Genomic DNA, 12,760 nt, shown 5'->3' with positions numbered 1-12,760 from the left:
TTGAGTTACTTTAGCTAAGTTTTCCTTGTTGTGTTTTGATCAGAGCCATGGTGATTGGAACGTTTTGATCGAGAAATACGATTCATCTCTCAGACGAGCCAAAGAACAGATTCGTGAGGGCGAGGAGGCTAGGAAGAGAACGGAGGAAGCTCTCCGGGTTTCTACACGAGAGAAGGCAGACGCCATTGCTCGAGAAAAAACCCTTAGAAAGGCGTTTGACGAGACGCGGACATCTGACGCGGCCGAGTTGCAGATGTGCAAGGAGGCGATGAACAATCTAGAGCTCGTGGTGGATAAGCAGCAGAAGGAAAAGGCCGACCTGGAGGCAAAGATGGCCGCGGAACTGCTGAGACATTCCGAGGAGATGGATAGGCTTCGGAAATCTCGTAAATACGAGGTTACGCACGAGAGGATCCGCGTGCTGATTGCCATGATTGCTAAAGCCGAGAAGCGCTTTCATAGGATTTCCCTCCGCGAGGACAAAAGGGACAACTACGATGATGCTCGGTGTCTCTATAGTCAGGCCTTCGGGACGAGGAAGTGTCTTGAGCAGATCAAGGCTTCGGGTGTAGAAATCCCGCAGGAAACCATCGACTTCTTCATCGGGCAAGAGAAGCACTACGAGGAAGAAGCAGAGCGCTTGGAGGTAAAGGAGATTCCTGCGGAAGATCTCTGCCTTTCTCCGCTAGTGTTGGAGTCTCGGTTTCTGATCGAAGAAATTTGGAGCCAGCTCGACCCGTTTAGGTCGAATATCGATCTGATAGATTCGGAGGCCGCTGTTGCTCTGCGTACTCCTCTTCGTTCTGAGGGTCCGATGGAGAGGCCCGCTCAAACTGCTGTGTCTTCCAACCAACCCACCGATCAAGATGCTGATCTCGCGAAGCAGACATCGGCGGGAGCGGTTGTTCTCAAGGACGGGGCAGTGCCGACCATTGTGCTAACAGATTCCCCCGCTAAGGCGTCGAAGAATGCCAGCTCATCCGCTTCCTCGTCGGAAGACCCGGAGAAGGGTGACGATGTTCCTGCGGGGATGCCTATTGCGGACGCGACTGCGCCAGCCCCAGCCAAATTTGGTCGCATCTCGGGTCCCGGAGAAAAAGACGGTGATGGTGGCAAGAATCTTCCCGCTGGTGACGAATAGGGGGCTGCTATCTGGTCGAGGACCTTCTCTTCTTGTTGTACTTTCGCAGTTTGCTTTTTAGTAGACTTTTTCTCCTTATGTTGTACTTCGGTCTCGTTGAGACCTTTGAACCTTTATGTACCGTTGGCCCATATGGGTCTTGTTGTTCGATACTCGGGATGTTTGCTTTTTATCAAATGTTTGCTTTGCTTCGAATCGTAACTCGTTTCTCGTTAAGTCGTTCCCGTTAGCCTTGTCTGTAACTAAATAACAAAGAAAAAACAAGGCAAGGACTTTTAACGAGTTTCCGAGGAAAAGGTATCTGGATGCTCCGCGGTAACCGAGAGAAATTTGGTCGGCCAACTCATTATTCTTCGATTTGCAATAAGATCCAGAAATTTCGCTCGTGAGTCGGTCAATGCCTCGAGCATCGGTGACGCGGAACTCTGTTTTTCCCTTCGTTCGATATCTGATCAGGATATCGTCGACTAAGTGGGATGAGTGCTCGTGCGCCGCTTTCGAGTTAAGGGGCTAGCATCATTTGGCTCTCGTCATTTTTTACTCGAGGGAGTGAGACGAGATGTATTTTTTGTTAGGTTGGGGCTGGACCCCGTAGAGGGGATGCCTACGTACCTCCGGGGAGGATCAAGCCTTTCGTAGTTCATTTTGGTCCAAGTAAAAGTGACTTGGTAGTCATTTACTTGGACGAGTAGAAGTGACCGTAGGGTGCATCTACTCGGTTTTTTTTTTTTTTTTTTTTTTTTTGCGAGTAAAACGGTGATGTAGATCATTTTACTCGTTCTGAAAGGGTACTCGTTTTACGAGTAGAAGCGACGAAGATGCATGGAGTTCCAAGCTCGTGGAACTGCTTCTCCGCGGGAAGTTTCGAGTCGATATACTCCTGGTTTGACGACTCGAGTGATCTTATACGGTCCTTCCCAATTTGCGCCGAGTTTTCCAGCGTTGGGTTCCTTGGTGTTCTCAAAGACTTTTCGCATAACCAGATCGCCGAGCTCGAGAGGACGCGATCGGACCTTTTTGTTGTAGTAACTCTCGATTTGGTTTTGGTAGTTTTGGATTCGAAGTAAGGCTTGGTCGCGCTTCTCCTCTAGCCCATCTAGGGCATCTAGCAGCATCTCTTGATTAAGCTCGACATGCTGAGGCATCTTGGACCGGCGGAGACTTGTTACGTTGACCTCGGCTGGAGCCATTGCCTCCATCCCGTAAGCGAGTGAAAAAGGAGTAGATTTTATCGCTCCTCGGGGGGTTGTCCGGTGCGACCAGAGCACGCCGTCAAGTTCATCGGCCCAATGTCCTTTTTTAAGGTCAAGGCGCTTCTTGATTCCGTCGATGATAATCTTGTTCGAGGATTCTGCTTGTCCGTTTCCTTGAGGATATCTTGGCGTCGAAGGGCTTAGTCGGATGTTCCATTTGTTGCAGAAATCTTTAAAACTTCCGGCCATAAACTGTGATCCGTTGTCTGTCACGATCTCGTATGGTAGACCGTGGCGACAGATGATGTTCTTCCAGACAAAGCCACGAACTTCCTTCTCTGTAACCTGCGCGAAGGCTTCTGCTTCGATCCATTTGGTGAAGTAGTCGGTCAATACTAGCACGAAGCGGCGTTGGCGAGAATTCGGCATTGGTCCGATGATATCCATCCCCCATCGCATAAATGGGTAAGGGGCTGCGGATGTTCGTAGCAACTCGGTTGGGCTATGGATACTCGGAGCGTGTCGTTGACATTTGTCGCATCGCCGGGCATATGCTTCGCAGTCGGTATTCATAGTTGGCCAGAAAAATCCTAAGTTCCGAATCTTCAGGGCTAGTGACCGACCTCCAGAATGGTTTCCACCTGCTCCTTCGTGAGTCTCCGCCATTACTAGCTGCGTTTGCTCGGCAAAAATACATTTCAGGAGGACCTTGTTAGCCGTTACTCGGTGGAGTTCTTCTTCCATGACGACGTAATGCGCGCTGCGCCTCTTTAATCGTCTTGCGGCCCATTTATCCGTTGGGAGTGTGCCCGTGGTGAGGTATTGGATGAATTCAGTCCTCCAGTCGGGTAGTAGCTGATCTTGGTTTGTCATCTCGGAGTCGTCGTTGGTCTCGGATAAGGGCGTTGTTTCGAGTTCTGTGGTGACGAAGTTAGCTGATTCCGTTGAGATGTCGATGCTTGGTTTCTCGATTCGATGAATTGGAATAGCCCTTTTGACTTGATCGCGTAGCTTGCTTCCGAGTGCTGCTAGCGCATCCGCACAGACATTTTCTCCACGAGGAACCTTGGTGAGCTCGAAGAATTCGAACTCTTTAGCCAATGCTTGTACAACTCGGAGATAAGCATCCATTCTATCGTTGCGCGCATCGTAATCACCGCTGAACTGACTGGCGACGAGCTGTGAGTCGCAATATGCACTGAGTCGCTTAGCCTTGACTGCTTTGGCGAGGCGAAGGCCTGCGATGAGTGACTCATACTCTGCTTCTTTGTTTGATGCTGGGAAACCGAAGCTGAACGACTGTCGAATGAGCTCTCCCGATGGGGATTGAAGCTGAACTCCTGCTCCAGAGCCTTTGTTTGTCGAGGAACCGTCGACATGCAGGATCCATGTTGAATCCGAGGTTTCCAAATCTTGAGCGAGTTCCGGAGATAGCTCCACGAGAAAATCGGCGAGGACTTGGGCCTTAGCAGCGGTTCTGCACTTATAGGTGATGTCGAGCTCTCCGAGTTCGATCGCCCATTTGGTAAGACGGCCGGCTCTGTTCGTGTTTTGCAGGACAGTTCTGAGCGGCTGGTCGGTGAGAACTTCTACCGAATGTGATTGGAAATATGGGCGGAGTTTCCTCGCTGATTCGACGACGGCCAGGGCCATCTTTTCAAGTGTCGGGTACCGGGTTTCTGGTCCAGTCATCCTCCTGCTCATGTAGAAAACAGGTCGTTGTTCTCCTCGGTCCTCCTTGATTAGCACGCTGCTGACTGCGGCGGATGAGACCGCAATGTAGAGGGATAAAACGTCGCCTATATCTGGTTTTGCCAGGATAGGGGGGGTCGTCAGGTAATGTTTGAGCTGACCAAAAGCCTCCTCACATTTATCGTCCCAGACGAATTTTTTGTTTCCTCGGAGGAGATCATAAAAAGGGAGACATTTATCGGTTGACCGGGAAATGAAACGATTAAGTGCTGCAATTCGGCCTGTCAGCCGCTGGACTTCTCGGCAGTTTCTTGGACTGGGTAGATCGAGCACAGCTGATATTTGCTTAGGGTTTGCTTCGATTCCTCGCTGCGTTACTATGTAGCCTAGGAATTCTCCGGACGATACGCCGAAGGTGCATTTGGCCGGGTTTAGCTTCATCTTGTACGCGTTTAGGATGTCGAAACACTCCCGTAAATGTACCAGGTGGTCGTCTGCTCGGATTGATTTGACAAGCATGTCATCAATGTAGACTTCCATCGTTGTACCGAGCTGTTTGGCGAACATGCGATTGACAAGCCGTTGGTAGGTCGCGCCGGCATTCTTCAACCCGAAGGGCATTACTTTGTAGCAGTACGTTCCTCGATCAGTTATGAACGACGTCTTCTCTCGGTCATCAGGATGCATCATGATCTGGTTGTATCCCGAGAAAGCGTCCATAAACGTGAGCATTTTATTGCCGGCAGTTGATTCGACAAGCCTGTCGATGTTCGGAAGCGGATAGCTGTCTTTCGGGCAAGCTTTGTTGAGGTCAGTAAAATCGACGCACATGCGCCACTTGCCGTTCTTCTTCTTGACAACGACTGGGTTAGCGAGCCACTCCGGGTAACGAACTTCTGCTATCGAGCCCGCGCTTAATAATCGCTCGACTTCCTCAACAACTGCTTTGGATCTTTCGGGACCCAGCTTTCGTCTCTTCTGTCGAATGGGCTTGATATTTGGGTCTACGTTTAGCTCGTGAGTCGTGATGGACGGGTCGATTCCCTTCATGTCGGTCATCGACCAAGCAAAGGTAGACAAGTTTTGCTTCAAGAAATCCGTGATAGTGCGCTGCATCTCGTCCGACAAATAAGCGCCTACTCGTAGCACTTTACTTGGATCCGATTCGTCGACTGGGACTTCGAGCACCTCTTCTTTTTGTGGGCAGATCTTGCTTACAGGAGGGGAGATCGAGTTGACTAGTGATTGAGATCGCTGCAATTTTACCGTGGCGATTAGGAGATCTCGCGCAGCCCGTTGATCTCCTCTTACTGTCTTAATAGTACCGTCCATTCCCGGGAATTTAACGCACTGATGATACGTTGATGCGATCGCTCGCATGGAGTATAACCATGGGGTACCTAGTATCACGTGGTAGGGAGCCTTGGTGCTGACTACCGAAAACTTGACCATCCGAGCTACTCCCTCAGCTTGTACCGAGAGACGAATAGTTCCCATGATCACTTCAGAGGAGCCGTTAAAGCCGGTGAGAGTTCTGGAAGATGGCTTCACGTCTTTTAAGTCGATTCCCATTTTTTCGAGAGTTTCGCGAAAGATGATATCGACCGAGCTTCCGGTATCGATCAGCACTTTGGTGACGTCATATTTGTCAATAGCCAAAACGACGAGAAGAGGGTCGTTGTGAGGAAAGTTTACTCCGAGAAGGTCTTCGGTCGAGAAAGAGATTGGAGGATCAGCTGGGGACTTCTGTGGCCAGCGCTGCGAGGTGTCCACCATTCGTCGGTGATCTTTGACCGCTCGTACAGAATCCCCGCACGGTGGAGATCCTCCCATAATCACGTTGATCCGCGGCCTGGTATTCGATTGCTTCCTGGTGAGAAGAGCTCGGAGGTCTTCGCTTTCTTTCGGCGGCCCGGCTTTTTTGTGGTCCAGCTTTGTACGCAGATCACCGACTCGCGCGTTAAGTTGATCTCGTAGATCGACGATATGGTTACCGTCAGTAGTTGCCAGTGAAGATCCTGGGCTCAGCGAACGCTTACTTCTTTTGGCGTTGAGCTCGACTCGGAGATCGGAAGATCCGGGAGTCTTGTCGTTCGTCGCCGTGGTCTTTCGTTTGAGAAGTACGCGCAAGTCCAACGGGTCGAGGGTTTCCTCGAGATCACTATCTTCGTCTGATGAAGACTCCGGTTGGGCGCGAATAACTTCAATCCTTTGTCTGGCTGCCGGCGGATCTTCGTCAGCCGAGGCGTCACCATCGTCGTTTGGGTGTGGGATTTGCTCGGCATTCCTTGGCTTTTGGTCGTCTTGACGCGGTTTAGCCGGATTTTTTCGCTGATTTTTCCTGTCCTTGTTTCTGCTCCAACTGTTCTCGCTTCTTGGCTTCGGAGGAGGAATCTTGATTTCACCGCTTTCAAGTGAGGAGAGGAATTGCGCGAAAAGTGTTTTGCATTCTGAAGTGTCGTGGCCTTTTACACCGTGGAGTTTGCACGATTTAGTAAGCCCTGGTGGGGTCCGGGAAGATCCCGCTGCCGAATCGACCTGGGCGACCGTGGCTGGGGCGGTTGCTCGGGGGGATTCCCTTGGAGGATCCGTTTCCCGATGAAAGGTGTTCCACTTCTTCCCGTTTTCGTCAACAACGTAAAGGAGACCGTTCTTTCGGTTATTTTTATCGCTTGGGGCGTGCTGACGAGGTTCGATGTGAGCTGTGACGGCGTTCTTAGGAGCCGATTGCTTCGCCGGGTTGTGCTTGCTCAAGATGGCTTTAGTGTCTTCTTCCATGCGAATGAAGTTGTGGGAACGAGCAACGGCATCTTGCAGCGTCGTGGCGGTGCATCGATAAAGATCTTCTCGGAACTTACATTCCACAAGGAGATTATTCCTCAAGGCATCAACGGCGATGTGGTCTGGGATGTTGATCCTTGACACGACGGATTTAAAGCGCTCCATGTAATCACGAAGATTCTGGTCCTTCGTTTGCTTGAGGTTCCAGAGGGTCGAAGCCGTTGCTTCGCGCTTGGTGAACATGATGTAAGTCTTGAGGAAGGCCGAGGAGAGCTCTTTGAAGCTTCTAATTGAATTCTCTTCGAGTCCCGAGAACCAGGTTAAGGCTTGCTCGTTGAGTGTTTCAATGAAGAGTTGGCAGTATCCCGCGTCTCTTTCGTCGGGGGCGAGTCTGGCCCTTGCTACCGCAATATTGAAAGCTGTCAAATGCTCGACGGGATCTCCTCCTGGTTTGTACTCTGGAAGACGCAACTTGTCCATCTTTCGGAGTTTAACCTCCGTCAGTTCCTCGGTGAAAGGAGTACGCGATGTTGATGCGATGACACTGTCAATCTCGGGTACTGCGCTCGTTGCTTGGTGGATCCTTGAACTCATTTGTTGGAAATTTAGTTTAAGCTCGGCGAGTTCTCGGACGGTCGATGAATCTGACGTTGTAGGAAAAACATCGGCGGCTAGGGTTTCCGCGAGTTGGAGAGTAGGATCGACTGGGTTCGTCGATCGTCCTTCTGCCGGAGTAGGGGGGTTTGTATTGAAAAGGTGACGACGAAGCGGTTGTGAGTTACCGGTGGAGGTGCTAAGAGCAGCTACGATAGCGGCGAGTTGATCGTTCGTCGTCTTCTGAACTTCTTCTTGATGAGCAAGTCGGGCTATGACTGAACTCATGAACTCCGACGAGAGGAGGGGAGGAGGCGTGAGTGCCGGCTCCTCTCCGGAGGTATCAAGGTTCGTACCTCCGGTGGTCATATCGGTCTAGAAACGCTAAGTCTGTTCGCCCCACGGTGGGCGCCAATTGTTTAAGGTGAGTTTGGTCTCGGTGAAGTAAACAATACTAAAAATGGGTCGAACAGAGGCGTTTATTAGATTTCGAGATGATGTTACAAAGGTGGAGAAAGTAAAAGCAGGCCGGAGCTCGTGAGAGCTTAAACCGGAAAAGTACAAATAGCAGAGAAATGACTGTACGGATGATAAACCCTAATCTCGCCGCTAAGTTTGTGTAGCTAAGTGTCGATGCCTTTCTCCTTTGCCTTCCTCTCCTTTTATACTCTGTTCGATTACCTTAACCTAATCTCTTTTTACTGATTGGGCTTTGTCGGCCTTTCGGGCCTGATTATGAGATGCTCGCTGAGCCGTTGAGTCGATCAACCTCGCTTCGCTTGCTCTCTGCTTCGACTATCGGCGCTCCCTGTCGAGTCGATGCCTCGAGAATCGGCTTCTGTGCCGATGTCGACTCGGTTTGCTGGACTGGGCCCTTTGTTCGATGGGCTTTGTGGATGGGTTAAATCCATCCCCAACAGTATGGTCACGTTATCCCCGAAAACGAGAACAAGACAGAGTTCGCACTTGACCTAATACGTGAGCTGGAAGATTCACCAGAAGGAACTAAAACCCTAGTTGAGTTTCACAAGCAATGGAGAGCAAAGGAAACCCTAAACCAAACCACAAGAAACACTAATGTCTCTCTCAAAGACGCTATCAACGCAAGCATCTCAAGAGAGAAGCTAGTCTCCGCCTGCAGAGCCGGTCCTGAGATTTTGAGGGTTAGTCCGAAGTTTATATAATTCTTTTTTCACAAATTTTGGGAGCATATATATGTAATTTTTTTAAAAATCACTTGACTATGATCAGGACCGGTCCTCCAGAGGAGAAACAAACCTAAAATCAACATTTCAAACATTTGCAAACCCATTCTGGACTGAGATTCTAGTCATTGCCAAAAGATCTATGCTAAACTCAAGAAGACAACCAGAGCTTTTCGGAATCCGCCTAGGAGCTGTGCTAGTCACCGGAACAATCCTAGCTACAATGTTCTGGAAGCTAGATAACTCACCGAGAGGCATACAAGAACGTTTAGGGTTCTTCGCATTCGCAATGTCAACAACGTTCTACACATGCGCCGAAGCCATACCAGTCTTTCTCCAAGAGCGTTACATCTTCATGAGAGAAACCGCTTACAACGCTTACCGTAGATCGTCGTACGTCCTCGCACACACGATCATCTCCCTCCCAGCTCTTGTTATCTTATCCGCTACCTTCGCCGCCACGACTTTCTTTGCGGTTGGTCTCGCCGGAGGCTCCGAGGGGTTCTTATTCTTCTTCTTGACGATCTTGGCAGCGTTTTGGGCGGGAAGCTCATTCGTGACGTTCCTATCCGGCGTCGTATCGCATGTGATGATTGGATTCACGGTGGTTGTAGCGATCTTAGCTTACTTCCTCCTCTTCTCTGGATTCTTCATCGCCAGAGATAGGATCCCTCTCTACTGGTTATGGTTTCATTACCTCTCGCTCGTGAAGTACCCTTACGAAGGTGTGCTTCAGAACGAGTTTGAAGATCCGACGAAGTGCTTTGTAAGAGGGATACAGATGTTTGATAGTTCGCCGCTGGGACAAGTTCCGGATGCTGTGAAAATCAATTTGCTTAAGAGTATGAGCGGTGTTCTGGGGTTTAATGTGACGGCGGAGACGTGTGTGACGACGGGGGTTGATATTTTGAAGAAGCAGGGGATCACGGAGATGAGTAAATGGAATTGCTTGTGGATCACGGTAGCTTGGGGGTTCTTGTTTAGGGTTCTGTTTTACTTCACACTCTTGGTCGGAAGCAAGAACAAGCGGCGCTGATTTTTTACTAATCTTACTGCTGTAAATTTAGTTTATTTTATAAAAGGAAAGCAAAAGAGATTAGTGTAAATAAAGTAACTAAAAGGTCTGTCTTTATTTTCGAAACACTTTTTTTAAAAAAAAATATTGAACTTATCTATTATAAACAATATACATTTTGTTATAAAAACTTGTTTTTTACATTTGATTAGATGTGGACATTCAAGTACCAGTTCATATATACTTTAAATTTTTCAAAATCTAAAAATTAAAATAAAATATAACATATAAATTTGAATAATGTATGCCAAGATACTTAAACTTAACATAAAAATTGGTTTAACTTAAATATTTGGACAGGGAATCAATAGATATTTTAAGTATTTTAAGTATTATAAGTATTGTTTAGCTATTTTAAACATGTACTTATAACTATTTGTATATTTCTAAGTATTTTGGACAACTTAAAAGCGTCTTATATATTTTGTATATTCTTTTAGCTATTAAATTTAAAAGTAATTAATATATTTAAGTATATAAATCTTGTTCGGATATATTCAGATACCTAAAATATTACGGTTTGGATCGGGTTCGGTTTTGGCTATTTAGATACCAAAATTTTGAACCCATTTAGATATCTAACTAATTTTGGTTAAAGTTTAATACTATTCTTTGGATCGGCCTTGGTTCGGTTTTTTAGATTCAGTTTTTTGCCGAACCCTATATTTTTATGGTGACAAAATTTTAAACGAAAATGATTAGTTGAAGTAATTTTTTTTTGCATTTTTATAGATCAAAATTTTTATGTATCATTTGAAAGCGTTATTTTTAGTTTCCTATTGGACCCAAAATATCTTAGGTACTGACCCAACGTGGAAAAGATGAGGTTTAGAAAGGTTGCTGGACAGAAATCAAATTATTGCTAGACACTTGGCCTTAGAGTGATACAATGTCCCCGCGAACTCGATAATAGTTAGGCTACTTATTGCTTTCTGTCAATTTTTCTTTGTCAAACAACTAGTGGCTACTTTGCTCTTTTTGTACCCAAATATTTCTATTGAAATGTGAGGAAGCAAAAAAAGGTTGGACTTTATATGTAGAAGTTTAGATGTAAGATTTAGTCTGTGTTTTTTTTCCTTGCATTCTATGTTGTTTTGCTGTAAAAAATATTACAACTTTTAAATCACTTTAATTGTTGTTTTGAAAAAATAAACTAAAACCTGAACAAAAAAATTGTAGATGATGTAGGTAGGCTTTAATTTAAAAAATATAACTACATCATTTGGTTAAGATTAGTCATTTAAAATAAATAAAGCTAAAGTATAAAGTTGAATCCCAAGCGATCATCACATATATTCCAAAATGTCTTGAAATTAATCTTATATTGTTTGAGTTTTTTTATCAACAAATGTGATTTTTCGAAATTTTAATAAATTTTAATTATGTACTAAACTTACTTAAGTAATATTTAAGTGGGAAGTCATCTAGTTATTAACTCTTCAAAATCTTTATGTAATAAGAAAACCTTAACTAAGAAAAAATAGCAACTCTAATAATAATGTTGCATTAAGAAAAAAAGGCAAAAGAGGCAAAAGGGTTGAGTCGGATAGACGAGAGGACTCAGGCGCCTGGGAGAACGCTGAACTTCATGTTATAGGTACGGCAATAATAGCCGTTATCCTCTCCGCATGCAAAAGAGTAAGGCTGTGACATTGCAAGAGTAAATTTGAAGCTCTCTTTAGATCCATTCTCCTCCGATGAAGCAATCTTATTTCTACTTTCGAAGTTGCAGGTCCTGTAACTCCACAGATTTGTTTGCAAGTACACGTCATGTCTTCGGTCTGTCATATTGTTGTACTCGAAAACTGCAAATAATCAACACGAATTTTAGCCAAAAAAACTATTTATAAAATCATCTAAAGACACAAGAAAAATAGACAATATATACTTACCAAGAACATCGCCGACATGGAAAGTAGTCTTGGAAGCCCATTCTTCAAGATCCACCCAGTAGTTCCATCCACGTGATCCTCCCACTACGACCTCTCTTGGTGTTGCAAAGACCGGGTTCCTTGAATCGTTATCGTCTGAGCCTGACCTCGAATCGTTATGTTTTGATGAGCCTGGCTTCGTTTCATTATGGTTATGGTGCGATGAGCCTGGCATTGTAACATTATGGTTGTGGTTCGATGAGCCTGGCTTCGTAACGTTATGGTTCGATGAGCCTGGCTTAGTAACGTTATGATTTGATGAGCCTTCAGGCTTCGTAACGTTATGGTTCGATGAGCCTGGCTTCGTAACGTTATGATTTGATGAGCCTTCAGGCTTCGTAACGTTATGATTTGATGAGCCTTCAGGCTTCGTAACGTTATGGTTCGACGAGCCTGGCTTCGGATGGTTTGAGTCTGACCTCCATCTCCAGCCTGACCGTGTGTCCCACTTCCAACTCCAGTGCGAACCATCAGGGTTTGTACCCGAACCTGAGGCTGATCCGCCTGAGCCGTGGGATTCCCAACCCGAGCCTGAGCCTGAGCCTGAACCGGAGCTCCAACTCCAGCTCCATGCCTCTGAGCCTGATGAGAAGACGCATGCAAAGGCCACAAGGATTACCAGTAACTTCGTTTGTGAAAAAGACAGCGACATCTTTTCTCTTCTTCGTACGTGCTTTTGATTTTGAGCAATTTGTGATTTTGTAATTGGGATGCTTTCTTCGAGGTTTATAAGTGTATGTATTTATAAGAATACCGAGGTCGGCATCATTAAACCAATTCCTAATATATATTGGAGAAAACAAAATCCTTTTCCAACAAGGATTTCATGTTTCTTCAAACTTTTTTTTTCTTTCGTGATATGCCATAATGATATGTTTTAAGTAATTAAATTTCATAATTTATATTGTTAAACCATCGAGATTTTAGATATAATTATTAAATTTCATATATTAAGTTGTAACACAATTATATTTTTTTTTTGGTAAAATGTTAAGCAACACAATTATATTTGTCAAAGACTAACTCCAAATATATAATACTCGAAATGCTCGACGTGATTGTAAATATTTATACTATGCATTTGGTGAAGTAACATATACATCTAAGTATAAGTCAAAGATTGGTTCCCCTCAAACGTGGAATGCACA

The 12,760-nt window shown here is 45.8% G+C and overlaps 3 protein-coding genes across 3 annotated transcripts; 1 reads left to right on the top strand and 2 right to left on the bottom strand.

The window, feature by feature from the left end:
• Positions 1 to 1,860: 1,860 nt before the first annotated feature.
• LOC117128514 lies at positions 1,861 to 8,180 on the bottom strand. The gene has a single exon (XM_033281066.1). The coding sequence runs from the start codon at positions 7,768 to 7,770 to the stop codon at positions 1,939 to 1,941; it is 5,832 nt and encodes a 1,943-aa protein (XP_033136957.1). The 5' UTR covers positions 7,771 to 8,180; the 3' UTR covers positions 1,861 to 1,938.
• LOC103841274 (ABC transporter G family member 20) lies at positions 8,142 to 11,219 on the top strand. Its single transcript, XM_033278503.1, has 3 exons — positions 8,142 to 8,258; positions 8,322 to 8,564; positions 8,653 to 11,219. The coding sequence occupies exons 1-3, from the start codon at positions 8,142 to 8,144 to the stop codon at positions 9,640 to 9,642; spliced, it is 1,350 nt and encodes a 449-aa protein (XP_033134394.1). The 3' UTR covers positions 9,643 to 11,219.
• A 22-nt stretch (positions 11,220 to 11,241) lies between these two features.
• LOC117127825 (variant surface antigen E) lies at positions 11,242 to 12,264 on the bottom strand. The gene is made up of 2 exons (XM_033278502.1): positions 11,574 to 12,264; positions 11,242 to 11,486 (listed from the first exon to the last, which is right to left on the bottom strand). Exons 1-2 carry the CDS (start codon positions 12,262 to 12,264, stop codon positions 11,242 to 11,244), a joined length of 936 nt encoding a protein of 311 aa, XP_033134393.1.
• Between the last annotated feature and the right edge of the window lie 496 nt (positions 12,265 to 12,760).

Source organism: Brassica rapa, chromosome A09 (assembly GCF_000309985.2).
Source record: "Brassica rapa cultivar Chiifu-401-42 chromosome A09, CAAS_Brap_v3.01, whole genome shotgun sequence".
Classification (NCBI taxonomy): domain Eukaryota; kingdom Viridiplantae; phylum Streptophyta; class Magnoliopsida; order Brassicales; family Brassicaceae; genus Brassica; species Brassica rapa.
This window is presented reverse-complemented; position numbering and strand designations above follow the sequence as displayed.

What these genes read in the sequence shown, in the direction of transcription:
- LOC117128514 (XM_033281066.1), bottom strand. Translation starts at nt 7,770, where the DNA reads ATGACCACCGGAGGTACGAACCTTGATACCTCCGGAGAGGAGCCGGCA.
- LOC103841274 (XM_033278503.1), top strand. Translation starts at nt 8,142, where the DNA reads ATGCTCGCTGAGCCGTTGAGTCGATCAACCTCGCTTCGCTTGCTCTCT. An exon ending in TCTGTGCCGATGTCGACTCG is followed by an intron (nt 8,259 to 8,321) that starts GTTTGCTGGACT and finishes CATCCCCAACAG; the next exon opens with TATGGTCACGTTATCCCCGA. An exon ending in CCGGTCCTGAGATTTTGAGG is followed by an intron (nt 8,565 to 8,652) that starts GTTAGTCCGAAG and finishes GACTATGATCAG; the next exon opens with GACCGGTCCTCCAGAGGAGA.
- LOC117127825 (XM_033278502.1), bottom strand. Translation starts at nt 12,264, where the DNA reads ATGTCGCTGTCTTTTTCACAAACGAAGTTACTGGTAATCCTTGTGGCC. An exon ending in CCATGTCGGCGATGTTCTTG is followed by an intron (nt 11,487 to 11,573) that starts GTAAGTATATAT and finishes GATTATTTGCAG; the next exon opens with TTTTCGAGTACAACAATATG.